The following is a 20,432-nucleotide window of genomic DNA, read 5'->3' on the forward strand; positions in this document are numbered from 1 at the left end:
GGTGGTAGAACAGGGAAAATTTGCAGCTGGGAAGAGTCTGAAGGAGGGTTTCCCTAAGACCCTGGCAAATTTAACGGCAGGACCAGTTTTACATTTTATCGAAAGATTTCCTGGCTGCAGCAAGCCAGACTGACAGTGGAGCAGAGGTAAGCCTGACATGGGGGTGCGGGCAACATAGGGCAAAAGTCACATATCGAGAGGGGGATGGAAGAGATGGATATCCTGGGGCATAGAGGGGGTATCGGCCCACCTCAGATATCCTACCAAATGGAGGTAACTTTGTGGGCTGCGAGGATCCACTCCTGCTGCCCCGAGTCCACAGACATGATACTTACATGATGAAACCAGCCCTTCACACTGTCCTTCAGCAGAGGAAACCTGACCTGCAGGTATTAAAACTAAAAGTTAAGTGACATTAGCTTCCTTAAAATATTTCAACCCATCCCTCAACCTGCCTCCAAAGTGGGTTGGGTTGGGTTGTGTTGGGTTGACGAGGGCAACTTCAATGCTTCTTTTCAAAAAAGTTAGAGGAACATAGGGGCACGAGTAGGCCATACAGCCCATCGAACCTGTCCTGCCATTCAATGCAATCATGGCTAATCATCCATTCAAGGGGCAGAAGTTTTACGTTGGCATGCGGGTGACCAGATTGTATGCGAAATCACACGAGATAACGTCTAGGCGAGCGTCCCAATGTCATCCCGCGCTCACGCGATGTTTCGGTTGATGGGCACCCGCGAGTGTCGGAAGCGCGCCCGCTGGCAATTAAGAAGACAATTAAAGTTGTTAAAGTTCCAATTGTCCCTGGTTTTTCGTGGTCCGTCCAACCTTACGGTTGGTTGACAGGTGTATCTGCCAGGCGGACTTTGCATTTTTGATGAAACCTCATCCAAGGGCGGGATGAGGTTTCTGTTGCTAAATTTTAAAAAAAATGCATGGGCAGGATTTTCACCATGCATATGTGCAGGTTGCAATTGTGATGCTTGGTCATTTTTTTCCCGTTTTCAAAAAATCTTTATTTATTGGTTTCAAAGTCTTCAGCTTCCTGAGGCAGTGCACCGCCTTCAGGGAGCTTTCATTCCGCCCGCACTTACATCAGCACCTGCCCACCTCCTGCACCCCCCACCCTGGCAACGCTGAGCATTTCAGCACGGGCTTTACACTGCCTGGCTGTTAATTGGCCAGCCTGCATGAAATCACAGTTGGGGGCCAATCATGGGCGGTGATCTGTTCCCCAGCCGTTCCCAGGCCTGCCAATCGTGCCTAAGCACTGACCTGAAAATCCTGTCCAATGTCTTTTTCCCCACACTATCCCCATATCCCTTTACATTATTGGTATATAAAAATCTTTCAATCTCAACTTTAAATATACTAAATGACTGAGCTTCCACAGGCCTTTGGGATACAGAATTCCAAAGATTCACAAGTAAAAAAGAGCATTTTCCCCATCTCGGTCCTAAGTGGCTTCCACTTTATTTTGAAATTGTGTCCCCTGGTTCTAGGCTCCCCTACCAGGGGAGACATCTTACCTACATCTCCCCTGTCTAGCCCTTTAAGTATTTTGTAGGTTTCAATGAGGTCACCACTCATTCTTTGAAACTCTAGAGAATACAGGCCCAGTTTCCTCAATCTCTCTTCATAAAACAATCCAGCCATCCCAGGAACAAGTCTGGTGAACTTATGTTGCACACCCTCTCAGGCAATAATATCCTTCCTAAGGTAAGGGGACCAAAACTGCACACAGTACTCCAGGTGCTGTCTAACCAAGTTTCTATACAATTGAAGCAAGATTCAAATCCTCTTGCCATAACGGCCAACATGCCATTAGCCTCCCTAATTGCTTGCTGCACCTGCATGCTAGCTTTCGGTGACATAATTCACAAGAACACCTAAGTCCCTTTGTACATCTACACTTTTTAATTTCTTGGCATTGAAGAAATAATCTGCACATCCGTTCCTCCTACCAAAGTGGATTACCTCACATTTTTCCACATTATATTCCACCTGCCATGTTCTTGTCCACTCACTGGGGATCTTCCAGTCCCACCGATGTGAATGGAGGTTTCAATGGCTTGCCAGCCCAGCCGCGAGGTGTGTGTGTGGTGGTGGGGGGGGGGGGCTGGAAAACTCCAGCCACTAAGTCTGTCCAAATCCCCTTGAAGCCACTTTGCAGCTTCCTCACAACACACATTCCCACCTAGTTTTGCGTCATCTACAAACTTCGAAATATTACATTTGGTCCCCATATCCAAATCATTGATAGATATTGTGAACAGCTGAGGCCCAAGTATTGATCCTGGGTGTACCCAACTTGTCACAGCCTGTCAACATGAGAATGATCCATTTATTCCTACTCTGTTTTCTGTCTGGTAGCCAATCCATGCCGGTATAATATGCTTCCTATCTCATGTGTTTATGATGTGATTCACTGGAATTAACATCTGCAAACATTCCAGTTGTTAATTCTGGTGTCCTTCATCTGTGGGTGAACAATTTATCTCTGTTGTGGAGTTGCCATCACTCATTCAGAAGCACTCGCTGTTTAAACAAGCTTCTTCAAAAACATTCAACAGAAATGCAGAGGCAACAAATGGCTCCAATGTTAATAACACTTTGATGATTACTTTAAAATAATAGATAGAGCATGTTTCTTCCAAAGAGTTCACTAAATGAAGAAGCAAAGCACAGCAAGTGTAGTTTGTTTTTCAAATTATTTATTTTAGTTATAAGAAAGTTGTACTCTTATCAGATACTTCCATAATGTTTTTAGTCAAGAAGAAATGGGAAGCATTCATAAGGGCTAGAAGGCTGAGAACAGATGAAGCCCGTGGAGAATATAAAGAAAGTAGGAATAAACTTAATCGAGGGGTCAGGAGGGCTAAAAGGCATCATGAAAAGTCACTGGCAACCAGGATTAAGGAAAATCCCAAGGCCTTTTAAATATATGTAAAAAGCAAGAGGGTAGCCAGGAAAAGGGTAGGCCCACTCAGGGACAGAGGTGGGAATCTGTGTGTGGAGCCAGAAGAAATGGGGAGAGATACTAAATGAATACTTCTCATCAGTATTCACCAAAGAGAAGGACTTAGTGGTTGATTTGTCTAGGGAAGAGTGTGTAGATAGCCTGGGTCATGTTGGGATCAAAAAAGAGGAGGTGTTAGGCGTCTTGAAGAATATTAAGGTGGATAAGTCCCCAGGGCCAGATGGGATCTACCCCAGAGTACTGATGGAGGCAAGGGAGGAGATTGCCGGGGCCTTTACAGAAATCTTTGTATCCTCACTGGCTCTGGGTAAGGTCCTAGAGGACTGGAGAATGGCCAATGTTGTTCCATTGTTTAAGAAGGGTAGCAGGGATAATCCAGGAAATTACAAGGCCAGTGAGCCTTACGTCAATGGTAGGGAAATTATTGGAGAAGATTCTTCGTGACAGGATTTACTACCATTTGGAAGCAAATGGGCATATTAGTGAGAGGCAGCATGGTTTTGTGAAAGGGAGGTTGTGTCTCATTAACTTGATCAAGTTTTTCGAGGAAGTGACAAAGATGATCGACGATGGAAGGGCAGTAGATGTTATATACATGGATTTCAGTAAGACCTTTGACAAGGTCCCTCATGGCGGACTGGTACAGAAGGTAAAGTTACATGGGATCAGAGGTGAGCTGGCAAGATGGATACAGAACTGGCTTGATGATAAAAGACAGAGGGTAGCAGTGGAAGGGTGCTTTTCTGAATGGAGAGCTGTGACTAGTGGAGTTCCGCAGGAATCAGTGCTGTTTGTAGTATACATAAATGATTTGGAGGAAAATGTAACTGGGCCAATTAGTAAGTTTGCAGATGACACTAAGGTTGGAGGAGTTGCAGATAATGAAGAGGATTGTCAAAGGATACAACGGGATATCGATCGGTTGGAGACTTGGGCGGAGAAATGGCAGATGGAGTTTAATCCAGACAAATGCGAGGTAATGCATTTCGGAAGGTCTAATACAGGAAGGAATTATACAGTAAATGGCAGAACCCTTAAGTGCATTGACGGGCAGAGAGATCTGGGTGTACAGGTCCAGAAGTCACTGAAAGTGACAACGCAAGTGGATAAGGTAGTCAGGAAGGCTTATGGCATGCTTGCCTTCATTGGCAGAGGTATTGAGTATAAAAGCTGGGAAGTCATGCTGCAGCTGTATAGAACCTTGGTTAGGCCACACTTGGAATATTGCGTGCAATTCTGGTCCCCAAATTACCAGAAGGATATGGAGGCATTGGAGAGGGTGCAGTGGATGTTTACCAGGATGCTGCCTGGTCTGGAGGTTATTAGTTATGAGGAGAGGTTGGAGAAACTCGGATTGTTCTCACTAGAGTGACGGAGATTGAGGGGCGACTTGATAGAAGTTCACAAAATTATGAGTGGCATGGACAGAGTAGATAGTCATAATCTTTTTCCCAGGGTGATAGAGTCAATTACTAGGGGTCATAGATTTAAGGTGAGAGGAGAAAACTATAGAGGAGATGTGAGGGGCAAGTTTTTTTATGCAGACGGCAGTGAGTGTCTGGAATTCGCTGCTAGAGGAGCTGCTGGAAGCAGGTACGATAGTGGTGTTTAAGAGGCAGCTTGACAAATACATGAATAGGATGGGAATAGAGGGATACGGACTCCGGAAGTGCAAAATGTTTTAGTTGATGGGCAATATGATTGGCGCAGGCTTGAAGGGCCGAAGGGCCTGTTCCTGTGCTGTACTTTTCTTTGTTCTTTGTTATTGTTCTTTATTTTCCAAATGCTACATTTGAGTCTCTCCATTTGTGGAGGATCTTCCTCCCTACTTGACCGTTCTGTCAACATTGTGGGGTACCACATTATGGTTCCTGGGATAGCTCCTCAGCCCAAGTTTGAAGTTTCTGATTGGCTTGAGGGCTGGTTCTGAAGCTTCTGGTTTTAGGAAGCTCTGTCATAGGAATTTCCTTGGATTGATCCAGTTTGAAGCCATTGATTTCCCCCAACCAATGTTTGTAATGGAGCTGCTGCAATACACTCTCTGTAACTGATCCCACTGAAGTAACCTATTAGGGAAATAAAACTTACTGGAGGGTCTTTAGGTCAGCACTAAAAAGTGATGTTAAAGTCAAATAAATATTTGCCGAGTATAATTTTTAAAAATGTATAAGGTCAGCACCCTGTTGTACATGTCTCCCAATCTTTATTTCCACTGAAGTCATTTGCCAGTAGTATGCCAAGTATAATGGCCCATAATTCCAAGCTCTGGGGCGTCGTACCCGGGGGGTGCCCCGACGTTGAGCTGCGGGACCCCTTATTGTGGTCTCTTACAGTCTGCTGCCACCATATATGTTGAGGGTCTCAATATTGACCTGAAGGGATCTGTCTCTAAGGAGACAGGCCTATGCTAAGCAAGATATTGAGACTGAGGATTCTGGTTGAACAAAATGACATGAAGTTTATTACTAACAACTATATACAGCTCGACACAGGCCTTGATGTAGCCTGGGTCCTGACAGTTACAATGGCTAATTACTTGACCATATGCCTGACTCGTAAGTTATACATAAAGTCTTACTGATACAGAGTCAGAGGCATTTCTTTCCCTAATAGGTTACTTCAGTGGGATCAGTTACAGAAAGTGTGTTGGAGCAGCTCCATTACAAACGTTGGGTAAGGGAAATCGATGGCTTGAAACTGGGTCAATCCAAGGAAATTCCTGTGGCAGAAGCTTCAGAACCAGCCCTCATACCAATCAGAAATTGCAAACTTTTGGGCAGAGAAGCTATCCCACGAACCATAGTGTGGTCCCCCACAATGATGTTGACAGAATGGTCAAGTAGGGAGGAAGGTCCTCCTTGAATGGTGAGATTGTATACAATCATGAATACATGCAGTAGTGAACATCTGTAGTAGAGGTCACAGGCAATAGTGAACATCTAACATGGAGGCTGTACCTTTTATCCTCTAGCCTTACTCAGTGATGTCATGGTAATGTCACTATGTAGCTTGTTAAAGGTATATGTCATTGCCTGCATATTGTATGCAATTGTATGCCTGTGTATACAATGTATACAATATCACAACACCCCCCCACCAACACCCCCCCCCCCCACCACCCTGCACCCCACCACCCCCCCTTCAACAAACCCCTGGAGGTCCCTACATAAGGATTGCATGGCAATTGCCCAGGAAATTCAAACTTCCTTTGGACAATTGCCCTGCAATGGGAGCCATCCGAAACTCTGATTTGCATTGCAATAGTTACCCAGAAAAAGTTAGCAGAATTAAAGCCACATTTAACTCCTGGGTAACTGTAGTACTGACCCACCCTGTCCACCCTTGGAATTCCCATCATTCCCCGGCCCTCCATGGGACCCACCTCCGACTGCACCTCCATCTCTTGAGTACCCTCCCCACTCCATCCCCCGATTACCCTCCTTAGCTCCCACTGACCACCCATCCACCATCTCGTCCCACTGAGCCCCCCACTGATCACCCCGCTCCCTCCACTGGCCATTCCCCAAACTGACTAGCCCACCCAACCCCCCTCCCCACTGACTATCCCCACTGATCCCATTCGCACTGACCACCCAAACCCCACTGACCAGTCACTCACCCCGTCCCACCCTACCCCCTCACCCCCGCCAATCCTACCCATTTACATTATACATTTACCTTCTCCCTGGCTTCTCAAAGTGGCTGGACCTGTAAAACTACCCGCTTTATGGCAGCTAGTGACATAAAAAGGGGGGGCAAGTCTTCTTTATCTTCGACTCAGCAATCCTCGACATGGGAACTTGGGGATCTTCTGCTCTGCGTCTTTCTCACCTGGTCCAAGTTGAAAAGTTGAGTGAGAAAGGTGTGGCTGCATTTCAGGGTAAGTAACGAGGACTGGAGTTTCAGAGTCAGGTAGAAATGATACGAGTTCCTAACCCTAACCTAAACACTAACTGTAACCTACTCCAAAGTCTAATCCTAAATAATGACACAACAAAATATGAAACAGATAGGCATTCAGCTCTTTTAAACTACTTTTTTTTAAACAACGTACATTAGCACAATAATGGATTCTATTTAGTTAACCCCATAAAGGAAGCTGAATAGGTAGATAAAGGTCTCCGAAATTATTTTCCCAACTGTCAAAAGCAGTGATGCAAAAGCTCGAAGACACCAACACCATCCGAACAGGAAAATCTATATTACCCACCGTTGGCGACTTGCATTCCACAGATAACTTTCCAAGTGGGTTTGAAAGGAAATTTTTATCTCTGTCTATTTTGATCCTCAATCCCATTCTTAATGAAATGTTCATCCAGTTCTTTTTAAAATGAGGCAATCAATATAATATTATTTGCTTAGTTTGGAAACTATTTACTATTTCCACTGCACTGTGCAAAGATAATGCTTCCAAACTCAAATTTTGTTAATTTTCTATGCATGTCCTCCATACCTGTCAGTATAGGTTAGATGGGTCAAATGAAGACGAGGTGCTAGTCAGTTAAATTACATTTGACCTGGCGCTGAGAAACAAAAGGAAGTTTATAAATAGAAAAATAAATTTATCAAACTCTAATGCTTTCAATGTTTCTTTAAGACACAATGAGTATAGGATTATAAACTGTTTTCTTCCACTGCATGTTGAGCTCCATGTGTCAACTTTAATCCTATTCATTTGTTCTAAAAGACACAATAAAGCCTTCAAGCCTTTCATTTCTGAATGAGCAAATTAGAGCACATTAGAATTATAATCCTTACTGTGCTTCAGGCCTTTAGATGCTGCAGACAGATTGTATCTGCAGTGACAGATTAAACACAACCAGTAAATGGACATACGCTGCCTCATTAAACATGTGGGCAACAAATCTTCACAAACATTCAGCTGAATAATAGGGTTGGTAGGGGATGGGCGGCACATTACCCTTCAGAAACCACATCGACGACCGACTCCATGCCCAGCAGCTTGGCAGAAATAAAGCACTGCAGCGCTCATTAACCAGGGCTGAGTGGGACTTCCACCCGAATCCTGCCCTTTGGAGCTGCTGGCCAATCTGGTTGGCCGATAGCTCCATGAATCCTGGCAGCGTCAGTGGCAGCTGCCGGGACTGCAGCAGAAGTGAGGAGCCCAAGGCCTAGGATCCCCAGAGTGGGTAAATCCAGGTTCTTGAGCTAGGAGGGTTTGGGACAGGGGTGATTGGGGGGAGAGGGGGGTGGATTTAAGAGAGGGAGCGAGTAGGAACAAAGTCGGGGGAGGTTCAGTTTAAGGGGGGGCTGCGCCACGATCAGTACAGGGCAGCCCCCAAAGAGCGACTCCCCCCTTTGTTCCCACACTTTAACCATTTGAGGTTAAAAATCGGGCATCCCACTCCCACCCTTCTATCCCTGCCAAACATATTATGGCGAATAATCCTTACTGTGCTTCAGGCCTTTAGATGCTGCAGATAGATTGTATCTGCAGTGACAGATTAAACACAGCCAGTAAATGGATATACGTTGTCTCATTAAACATGCGGGCAACAAATCTGCACAAACATTTGGTTGAATAATAGGGTTGGTGGGCGGATGGCACATCACCCTTCAGAAACCACATCGACGACCGATTCCACGCCCAGCAGCTTAGCAGAAATAAAGCATTGCAACGCTCATTAACCAGGGCTGAGTGGGACTTCCACCCAAATCTGTATTATTGGGGTCATTAGGCTCGATAGTAAGCCTAATGAACCCTTAATTGGCATTTTAATGTGGCAGGTAGGCTGCTGATTTTGGCGCTCACCCACTCCCCATTATTATGCGAATCAGCTCCAGGGTGGAGGGATAGGCACCTAATCTATTTTATATTCCCCCCCGCTCCTCGCCCCAACACAAGAAACATGCCCCCTGTGGGCACGTGAAATTCAGCCATTGTGTTTCACGCATCGGTTTTCGTTCTCCCGTCCTCAGCAGATTAGAATGAGTTTTCTTTTCTGAGGTTTGTCTTCATTATACTGATAGATGATAGCGCTAAGGGATGTGTTTTTTCTTTATTTTGGATATTCAGTTCAGCGCTAAGTAAGTACCTGATAAGGGTTAGGGATGCACAGACTTGGAATAAAACTTTGACCTTTTTGGCCTTGCCATGGTTAAAGAAAACAATACCACAGGAACACAAAATGCACCCTGTTGGTCACATGTAACACCTGACCACTTACAGCCCTTGGAGTTCAAGCAACTCGTGCTTCTTATGCTTATATTTCTTATTTTTGGTTTGTTGTGTTTCAATTTTAGACTATAAAATAACTGTTCTCAAAGAAAGACTTGCATTTATATAGTGCTTTTCACATCCATTGGACATTCTAATGTGCTTTACAGCCTACGAAATGTACAGTAAAGGGTTAACTCTAATGATAGCTACTGAGCATGTGTGTAAAGAGCTATGTCACAATGATGTCACTCACTGAGAGGAGAGGAGCATGAAGCATCTTAAAGAGTAGCTCCAGCTATGCCTTGGTCTTATTTAACCTTTGTAAATAGTTAGCATGTAAACAAATGTTTCTGAACAAAAGACCATTGCTTCCAGCAAAAGGCTGGACCTATACTCATTGCAGTTTACAAGGAAAAGTGATCTTATTGAAACATATAAGATTTTTTTCTTTATTCGTTCATGGGACGTGGGAATCACTGGTTAGGCCAACATTTATTGACCATCCTTAATTGCCCTTGAGAAGGTGGTGGTGTGCTGCCTTCTTGAACCACTGTAGTCCATGTATTACAGGAACACCCATAAGTTGTTAGGAAGGGAATTCCAGGATTTTGATCCAGCGACAGTGGAAGGGGTTAGATGCTGAAAGGATATTTACCCTCGTAGGGGAATCCAGCACTAGAGGGCACAATTTAAGAATCTTACATTTAAGACCAAGATGAGGAGTGATTTTCTTCTCTCACAGAGCTGCTAATCATTGAAATTATTTCCCGAGAGCAGTTGAAGTGAGATCATTGAATATATTCAAGACTGAGTTAGACAGGTCTTTGGCCTACGGGAGAGTCAAAGGTTATAGGGTGCAGGCAGGAAAGTGGAGGTAAATCCCCAATCAGATTAGCCATGATCTTATCGAATGGCAGAGCAGGCTTGAGGCGCCAAGTGGCCTACTCCTATTTCTTATGTTCTTATGCTGATGTTGATTGAGGGATAAATATTGGCCATAACACCAGCTCTCTCTAATACAGAGGATGCAACGGATATTGTCTACATGGACTTTAAGGAAGTACTTGACAAAGTAGCACATAAAAGGTTGGTTAACAAATTAAGGCACATGGAAAAGAGTCAGTATCAGCTTGGGTAAAAAGAAATGCATGAGGGCAGAAAACCGTGAGTCATGGTAAATTGTTGTTTATTAGACTGGGGGATGGTAAGCAGTAGTATTCCACAAAGGTCAGTGCTAGGATCACTGCTTTTTTGATATATAGAAATGTCTTGGATATTGGAATACAGGGCAAGATTTCAAATTTGCTGATGATACCAAACTTGGAGGCGTGGCAAATGACAATGATGACAACAACGGACTGCAACAGGATATAGATAGACCAGCAGAATGTGCAGGCAAGTGGCAACTGAAATTTAATACAGAGAACTGTGAGGTAATGCATTTTGGCAGAAGGGATAGGGTGAGACATATAGGCTTAGTAGCACTGTGCTAAATAGTACGCAAGGACCGAGGGACCTGAGGGTTCATGTACATAGATCTTTGAAGGTGGCAAGACCTAGTGAGAGAATAGTTACCAAAGTATATCTTGGGCTTCATAAATAGAGGTACTAAGTAAATAGCAGAACATTTATACTGAACCTTTATAATGCTCTGATTAGGCCACAACTAGAGTTATGAATCTTTGGAATTCTCTACCCAAGAAGATTGTGGAAGCTCCAACGTTGAATATATTTAAGGCTGGGATAGACAGATTTTTGGTCTCTCAGGGAATTACGGGATATGGGGAGCAGGCAGGAAAATGGAACTGAAACCCAAGATCAGTCATGGTCATATTGAATGGCGAAGCAGGTTCAAAAGGCTATGGTCTATTCCTGCCCCTATTTCTTGTGCTCTTATGTCCAGTTCTGGTCACTACACTGTGAGAAGGATGTGAGGGCAGTTAAGAGGGTGAAGAGGAGATTTACCTGAATACTTACAGGGATGAGGGATGAGGGATGTTAGCTAGTTAGGTTAGAGGAGCTGGGATTGTTCTCCCTGGAACAAAGGAGATTGAGAATGTGATGTAAAAGATTGATAGGTTTAGATAAGTTAGGCAAAGGAAAGCTGTTTTTAGTTGATCTTTCAAAGACTAGGGAAGACTGATTTAAAGTTTTGGGCAAGAGATGTGGGGGAATGTGAGGAAGAACTTTTTAAAGCAGTAAGCAGTAATGGCTTGGAACTCACTGCCTACAAGGGTGGTGGAATTGAAGATGATGAATAACTTCAAAAGGAAATTGATCTGTATGCTTTGTTAACTACTCTCTCCATATGTCCTGCTATCTTCAAAGGTCTATGACCCCCCTTCCCCCCAACCCCAGGTCTCTCTGTCCCAGTACAACACAAAGATGTGTTTTATTAATAACTTGATATATGTGTCAGTTAATGAGAGTTATGAATATGTAAGCACCTTGGACATCTCAATATGTTAACGGCACTATAGAAATACAAGAGTTGTTGTTTTATTGAATTTTGTATGATACTCCATGATATGAACCTACATGGGGACAGGAAATCTGGACATCTTTGCTATAGTAAATACTTCTTTTACCAAAACAATGTTCATTCGCCTCTTGAATTTGATAACACCATCTTACTTTGCTGCTTCCTGGGTAGTCTGTTCCATACCTTCAACACTCCTGAATGTAGTTAAATCTAAGATGCATAATTAGAGCCAAAGTAAAATTCTCTTTACTCTGTCAACCAAATGCCTCAGGAACTAAATTTCCCACACTACCTGTATCATAACTTGTCCAAGTAAAACTGTCCATTTAGTTCCAATTATTGAACAATTGGAGACAGATTTCTGTTGGGGATTCCTAGAGCTGGTTTCAGAGGTGTGCAAATCAATTATAGGGCTCTCACAGCCCACAGTCAAAGGAGATTTTCATCCAATTGTCTGAGTGACTGGTCAAAGATTTAAAAGGCCAGTGTCCAGCTCAAGTTGTAACCCACACTTCCTCCAACTTTTCCTTTTTAAAGATATTTTACAATATCCTTTACCAAAAGGGTAGGCAGACAATCTCTTGTTGAGACTTTTCACCTTTGCCACATCAGGACCAGATGCTGAAAAGTATGTTAACCTTTTCTTCTGATTCCCTCGCAAGGGGAGATGTCTGGCTTCTGCTCAGCACATAATGCATTACTTGCATCAGTAACCCAAGGAATGGCATATTTGGGCTGCTAACTGATTCCTCAGCATTTTGTAATGCAGAGCAGTACATTGCAATGGCATCCAACAGACCACAGTCCAATAAGATAGAGTTCAAGGCAGTTGTTTTTATGCACTGAGTGGTGAGCAGTGGAGTGAAATGATGTTCAGTAAGATGAAGAATGATGATGGGATGGAAAAAGCTTTTTTTGGATATTCAGTGGAGTATCCTGAAGTGGAGCAAGCCGGACTGGTGTGGAACAAGGTGGAATGGAGTGCAGTTGACTGGAGTGGAGAAGAGCGAAGTGGTCTGGAATGAAAAAAAGCGGAATGGAATGAAATAGGCTTGTTTGCATCGAGTCCGATGACTCCAGGTGCACCACATTTTGTCACTTACTTTGTCATCTGAACTATGGGCATCGTTCCAAGGCGAACAAATCCTCCATCTTTTGTTCCGACAATACTTTTCACACGGAACTGCTCCATTAAGTCAAAACCTGTTTGAATACACACCAAACATACACTGATCATACAAAAGTTATTTCAAAAATGATGGGGGTGAAATTAGTCTATGCCAAAAGTGCAAAATGTAGCGAATCAGCAGCCAGTATTTTACTGTGCCTGATCTTCTTTCCAGTGAAGTTCACAGAACAATAGCTCAAGCTCTTTTTGGAGATTAGTTTCCTGTTCTCATTGTCACATTTATAAAAGCAAAATACTGCAGATGCTGGAAATCTGAAATAAAAACAGAAAATGCTGGAAAAACTTAGTAGGTCTGACAGCATCTGTGCAGAGAGAAACAAAGTTAATGTTGCGAGTCTGTATGATTCTTCTTCAGAGGGGTCAGATCCTTTTTTGTTTAGCATTTTCTGTTTTTTTCAGATTTCCAGCATCTGCAGTATTTTGCTTTTGTCCTAAGTGTTTAATTCACTTCTCTTCCAGGAATGCCTACCTTGGAGAAGTTTTTTTTTATTTATTCACAGGATGTGGGCTTTGCTGGCTGGACTAGCATTTTATTGCCCATCCCTAGCTGCCCTTGAGAAGGTAGTGGTGAGCTGCCTTCTTGAACTGAAGTACTGCTCTTCTCTCCAACAGGAGCTCTGAAGAAGGGTCTAATATATTAGGATGCAGCAGGGACTAATATTTTTGGTTTACAGTATTGATTTTGTTAATGTATTTAGGAGCTTGTATTTTTAAACCAATTTAATAGGCATTCAAGCCAATGTACCAATGGAAAGGTGAGCCTTAGTTAGATGCATAACAGGAATCCTCACGAGTGTCCAGAGGGACTGAAACCTATTGCAGCTCTAGTACTGCTGCACACTTATTGGGATACCAGCTTTTACTTTGCCAACCTGTGTCTGAGCTCCCTGGATCTAGGTAAATGATGGGGTCTAATTTCCTTTTGCTTATGACAATAATATTGTTGCAATTAGGGTGGAATAAGCCAAACCATCACAAAGGTTTCTCAGACTATTAAATGTAGATGAGACTTGCCCAAAAACACTTGCATTCATATTTCCTGTGAACTTTTATGCTGGTTCAAGATTCATTTTGCCTGGGTTAAACCCCACCCACAAAGTTGGCCATGTCCCTAGGCCAAAATTGCAATCTTACACCAATTGCACTGCTTTGGCTCTTCATAGGTCGTAGCAGTCACCTTTTATAAGTATTTACAGATCAAAAAATATATAATCTACTAAGAAACTGAAGCACACCAATAAAAGCATTGAATGGTTCAGCTACCTTTATATAATTTTCAGTGATTTTGAATCAGTTTACTCATTGGTGGAGCACTTATGCTTATTTTTGGTGATAAACCCATTTTCAGATGTATTAATAAAACTGCCCCATGTTACTTCTCTTAAATATATCAAAGAACACTAGAATGGAAAGTAAATAAACATTTATGTTCCATTACACTGTCCACTTGCGTTGATTCATGGAAGTTTTTTTGGTTGTAATTAGGGAAATGAATTTTAGCAGAAACTGCAACCTAACCAGTGAATGTTCAAGAACAATATGAGCACAATGTACCAATGCACCCAACACACAAATTCTACCCCCAACCGATTAACCCATAGCAAGAAAATATTCTACCTGTCTAGGCTTCTTAGTAGCTCAGCTTGAAAATTCATGTATGTAAAAAAAAACAATTGCAATGTACCCAGGCATGTCTATGATTCTGCTTTTACATTTCTGTTATGAAACTAACTTACCTGGGATGTTAGCTGAAGCTTTATTTTGTAGTTTGTACTGACTGCCTTCCAATTTCAGATTGGGACATAGCACATCTGTTGAGACAAAGAATGAAAACTCAAAATATAATTATAGAATACTATAGTGGAACATTATTATACAATACTGTGACACTGCTCATTGCAAATTGGATGGTTTGTCTTATAATGACCAGAGCACTATTGTAATATACAATGTATTATTCTGCTGGTAAGGCACCGTTGTGTTTAAACAGGCCTGCCCTTAAGACCACAAAGTCTGAGTGCTCTTAGCATGATAGCAAGAAGTATATCATTGCATTGGTGGGGGATGTTTGCAGGTTAAGATGTATGCCACAAATTCTGTTCCATAGCCAACAACTTCATCCCTCTCTTTGGGGATTACTGTCTGAGGTACGCACCTTTAGTTCCTTATTTGGCCCTGAGATGAGTTTCTGACCACATATCTACTGAATCACAAGAATGCCTACTTCTATGTCCATAAGATCACCCACCACCATACCTGCTTCAGCTCATCTGCTACTGAAACCCTCAGCTATGCCTCTATTATGTCTAGAGCTAACTGCTCTAATGCTCTCCTGATTGGCCTCCCATCTTACACCATACATAAACTTGATCCTAGACTCTGCTGCCAGTATTCTATCTCGCATCAAGTGCTGTGCACCCATCAGCCCTGTGTTCACTGATCTACATTGGCTCCCAGTCAGGCAACACCTTGATTTTAAAATTCTCACCTTTGTTTTCAAACATCTCCAGGGCCTTGCCCCTCCCTAAATCTATAACCTCCGCCAGCCCTCCAACCATCCAGAATCTTTGAAATCCTCCAGTTCTGGACACCTGTGCATCCCTAATTTAATTGCTCTACCTCAACCTTCAGCTGTCAAGACCATCCTAAGCTCTGGAATTCTCTACATAGACCTCTCCACCTTTCTACCTCTCTTTTCACATTTAAGATGCTTTTTAATGCCTCCTTCTTTGACCAAGCATTTGGTTACCTGACTTATTGGCCAGAACTTCCATGGAGTGGCAATCACCATTGGCTCCTTTTTACTGTCCTTGATCGGGAGCTGCACATACCTCGCCTGGACTTCTGACCCAGGGCTGGTGAGAAATGTGCAGTGCAGAAGCTCTGGATTCCTTCCAGTGCAGGGCAGCAGCCTCGGGGGAAGTGAAGCCACACTCCCTTTTTATAACGCTAGCTGCTGTAAAGTGTGTAAGTTTAAAGGTCCCAGCCACTTTGAAAAGCCAAGGAGAAGCTAAGTCCATAAGCTAAGTGGATGAGGGGTTAGGGTGGTTGGGGGTCAGGGTTTGGTGGTTGGGTGGATGTCTGGTGGTGGGAGGGGTGGGGGGTCGGTGGGGTCGGGTGGTTGGGGGTATTCAGGGGGGTCAGGAGGGTCGTCAGGGGGTCAAGGATAATCGGTTGTGGGGGTAGTCGTGGGGCGAGGAGGATGCAGGGTGGGGGGTCGGGAGGATGTGAGTTTTTCAGTGGGTGGGGGCTAGTCAAGGAATAGGGGTGGTAGTTGGGGGGGACAGGAGGGTAGTTGCTGGAGGCTGAGGGTGTAGTGGGCCAGGTGGGAGTTGCTGGGGGTGGAGGGTGGGAGGCCGAGGAGCTGTGTCAGGTGCTCGGAGGATGGGGGGTGGTTTGGATGGAGAGGGTTAGTCAACGGGCCCAGTGTCTGGGGGTTGTTGAGTTGGGTGAATGCCATAGTTACCCAGGAATACTTCTAACTTTCCCTGGGTAACTATTCTGGAGCTATCCAAAGTCTCCTATTTAAGTCGGAGTTTGCAATGGTTCCAGGGGTAGAGCAATTGCCTATCGGAAGTTTAATCCTTCCAGTCAATTGCCATGCAGTCCTTACGTGGGGACTTCTGGGAGATTTTCCAGCACTTTTCCTGGAGTACTTCTGGGGGATGACCCCTGGGGAACAGAAATTCTGGGCCAAAGTCTCCTTATGCAGCTCAAGTTTACTTAAGCTCCTGTTAAGCAGCTTGAGATGCTTTGCTAAATTAAAGGCACCATATGAATGCAAATGGTTTGAAGAATAAAAAGGAAATATAAAGAATTGGCAAAGGTGAAATGGCAAAACACAAATCAGTAATATCCCAATGTCGACTATGTAATTAGGTCTTTCACTTGAGCTCAAGGTTGCTTTTTATTTCAGGGGAATGACCAACAGGGGTACATCCAGTTATTGTTACTCACGAGCAGGTGTCAGGGGGCCACTTTTAATATGAAGGCTCACACATGCCTCGGCTCCCTTTCTGCAAGTGCATCACCAGAGCCGCATCTCTTCCTGGATCGGCAACATCACCAGTTCCAGGAACCTGGATATTTTTTTTACACAATGGACTGCAACAAATGGATGGAACCTTGAACATTTACATTTTGTTTTTGTATTCCAGTAGTTTAAGAGTTGAACGGTGTCTTCCCTTTCCTACACTATGCCCCTTGTTGGATGGCATTACTATGCTCAGCATTTGTCCACTGATTTTCAATAATATTAACCCTTGAAATACTTGTGAGGAACTACACAGAACAGATAAAGAGCTCAAAGTGGTACCAGTATTGATATCCTCCCCATAATGGCTCTGATTTGGGTTTGGAACATGGGGAAGGGGGTTGGGAGATGTTCCAGAGGTGAAACAATGGTGCTTCAGCCCACTGTTCACACACATTGACTGAAAAATTGCAAACACACACCTGCTGACTGTCCTTTTGAAATTCTCGGTAAGTATGGTGAATTATAAAAAGAACACAGCTGTCATTTTTAAATAGTAAACTGACTTAGTATTCTATATCAAGTATTAGGTTTAAATCACAGTCCTGTAAATAATCTGTTAAATATAAGTCCATCATTTAGTGGATACTTTATCACCAACTTGGCTATCAACATGGCATTTTGAGATTGTAAGTGACCAATTTATCAGTACTCTGAGATCCTTTAACAGCTGTCACTCCCAATGTAGGGGAAAAAGGATTCTAACTGAAAAAATCCAACAGTCGTTGTAAAGTCTGGGTGAAGAAAAACATGGAATTCTATTTCCTTCTGTTGCTCAGTGAAAATTAATACAAATTAATTAAAATAACATCAAGCTGTTTGCCTTTGCCTCCCTAATCTTCTCCTCCCAATAGTGAGTCATCAAGGCACCCCTGATAAAAGTACGAAGACAACAGAGCTAATAATGGTGACAACCCACAATGGGAGACTCATCCCTGGAAGAATCAGTTGTCTAGGGCATTAGCTGGGTGGCTAAGATGCACACCCAAATGTATGGCAGGTACAAAGGATAGCAGAAGCCTGCTTACAAGAAGCACAGATTTGATTCCATGATCGAGAATTCTCAACAGTGAGTGGAAGATTAAGAAAAGATGGGCCCACAGCCTGTGGTTTATTGTCCATAATTTTAATGACTGCAAATCTTGAATTGCAGGTCAACAATTCCCTGAGCTACATGTAAACTCTGAGTTTTGCTCTTTGCTCTGTGTGACTAATTGCCTAATCACCTCTGGAGCCTATTGCATAAAAGTTCAATGCAGCTGCTATCATCATAAGTGACAGTCATTCCTGCCCTGGAGGTTGTAGGCTCTTTCAGAATGCATGCACCAAAACAAGAGCCTGACCTTAAACACATGGGCTTTGGAGGAAGGGTAAGCTGTAACACAGCTGTCATTCCTGATCTGATTGCTTTTCTCATTCCCAAGAGCTTTCACATAGACAGGCTTGTCCATAAGGATGCCCATAACGCTGCAAATCATTAATGTCATTTGCTGGCATGCAGGCTCAGGTGAAACATCACACACATAACACATACACACACATACAGACACACGCACACGCAGGTTTGAATCAGCTCCACGCTGCTGGGACACTTTACCAGTGGCAGGATCAGATGTGGACTAGCTGCCCACAGGTAACCGATTAGCATTAGTAAAGGCCTAATTAAGGGCCATTTTACAGGGCCAGTCATATTTTGCTGATGACATGATGACCCCCACACTGTCAAAGAGGCAACCCCAGGCAGGGAAAGTAGCTCCCCCATGACCTTAATGATCTCCCTGGAGGGGGTACCCTTCAGACCCTTGTCCCCCTGACCTTTCAACTTAGGTGACCTACTCCCAAGGTCCCCTGCCTTCCTTAGCAGCTCCCAAAGCCGCTGCAGAGGCCCTCTGATTGAGCTGGCAGCATCAGGTGCCTGCCTAAAATCCCAAAATGGATGGTGACCTCGCAGGCAACTGATTAAGAGGCTGCCTGTGGTAAAGTCACTGAACTGGTCCTGCTGCTGACTTCGGAGTCCTGATGCCCATGGTGACATTCAGGCTAAAGATTCAACTAAAAGCAAGAAGCTTATTTTTTTGTAGTGCAATTTATATGGATGCTTAGCTCAGGGAACATTTTTTTCAGAGGTTTCATTCAGATTATGCGAGCATCCCATTTCAATGACTGAGTACTGGGACTTCAATGAGCTTAGCACTGAAAGGGAGGCTGAGGAAGTTCGGAATCATGCTGTTGATCCATGTGCACACCGAGCACTCGATGACCTCAGGCACCCACCCACCGTAAGGGTGTGGTGTCCAATGTGCATCAATGCTGCAGGCCCCATTTGCATGGGATGTACTCGATGACTTGATGCACATTTTTGAAACTTAAGATAAAATAAACCTTTAAGTTAAAATTAAAACTTGTTACGCTCCCCCACTCACCAAATAAAAACACACCAGAAGAGCTTTGCACTGATTCAGATTTTTCAGCTGCTGTGACAAAAAATTAATTCTGCCAAAACCATTGCAGGGGTTACAGAGAAGGAATTTTGGGCTCCAGCTTTTAATCATTTTCCGAGACACGTTAAGACCTTCCCTCACTACGTACTATTTCGCAATAGGGGCCAGAATTTTGAGTTTGGCAGGCGGGAAACAGCCCACTGCCCACGATCGGTCGCCAACTGCAATTTCACGCTGATTTATTTTCCAAAACAGACCAAACGGATCAAAAGTAGCGGAGCAAATAGTTAAATTTTTAAAAAAAGAAAAATACTGCAGATGCTGGAGATCTGAAATAAAAACAGAAAGTGCTGGAAAAATGAGGTCCCAAAGAAGAGTCACGTTGGACTTGAAACTCTGGGTGGAATCGTCCCAGATTGGCACAATGTGCAGGAGCAGGTGGGAAAAAAGTTGTTTTACCTGCCAGCTGCAATGGCGGGTTTTCACACCGTACGGCCCCACTCCCGTCTCATTAATTATGCAGCCATAGGAAACACACCGTCTCGCTGATGGGCAGTCTCCAATTTACCCGCAACACCGTTACCTTGCCACTTCCTCACGCAGGGCGCTATATTTAAACTGCAGCCACTTGCACACTTCTCAATGCTTGCACCCCAGGACTCCCCATGTGAAGACATGGCCCCAAGATCCAAGAAGAGTGCAGCCCCCCCCCACACCAATTCAGTGACACATCCCTGGGGCACCTTCTGAATGCCTTGGATGTCTGCCACTATGTTCTCTAACCCTGCTCTGGTCACAGAAGGCCCAGCAGCGCCAATGCTGCACACAAGAGGTCGGACATCCAGTGCAGAAAACAGATGAATGGTCTCATCCGTGCTGTCAGGGTAAGGCAACAACTTCATCATTCTAAACTCACAAGGCCCATCACATTCACTGGCATCTCACTCACTGCCAGCTCAAAAGGCATCATTGCTCATTCTTTCACACACACCCTCACACCTCCATCTGGCCACATCTCCTCTGGAAACTGCCTCCTCAGCCCTCACCATCTTGAGGCCACTTGTAAAGATCAACTTGTGACCCCACACACACCCTCGGATCCCACCCCCTCCTCTCACCCTGCAGC

General features: G+C 43.9%; 1 protein-coding gene across 1 annotated transcript in view; it reads right to left on the reverse strand.

The window, feature by feature from the left end:
* Positions 1 to 20,432, reverse strand: part of LOC121278847 (collagen alpha-1(XXII) chain-like) — a 182,381-nt gene that overhangs the window by 43,438 nt on the left and 118,511 nt on the right. The window contains exons 4-5 of the mRNA XM_041189305.1: positions 14,569 to 14,643; positions 12,747 to 12,846 (exon numbers count right to left, since the gene is read on the reverse strand). Coding sequence (XP_041045239.1) covers positions 12,747 to 12,846; positions 14,569 to 14,643 — 175 coding nt within the window. The remainder of the gene's footprint in view (positions 1 to 12,746; positions 12,847 to 14,568; positions 14,644 to 20,432) is intronic.

Source organism: Carcharodon carcharias, chromosome 6, assembly GCF_017639515.1.
Source record: "Carcharodon carcharias isolate sCarCar2 chromosome 6, sCarCar2.pri, whole genome shotgun sequence".
Classification (NCBI taxonomy): Eukaryota; Metazoa; Chordata; class Chondrichthyes; order Lamniformes; family Lamnidae; genus Carcharodon; species Carcharodon carcharias.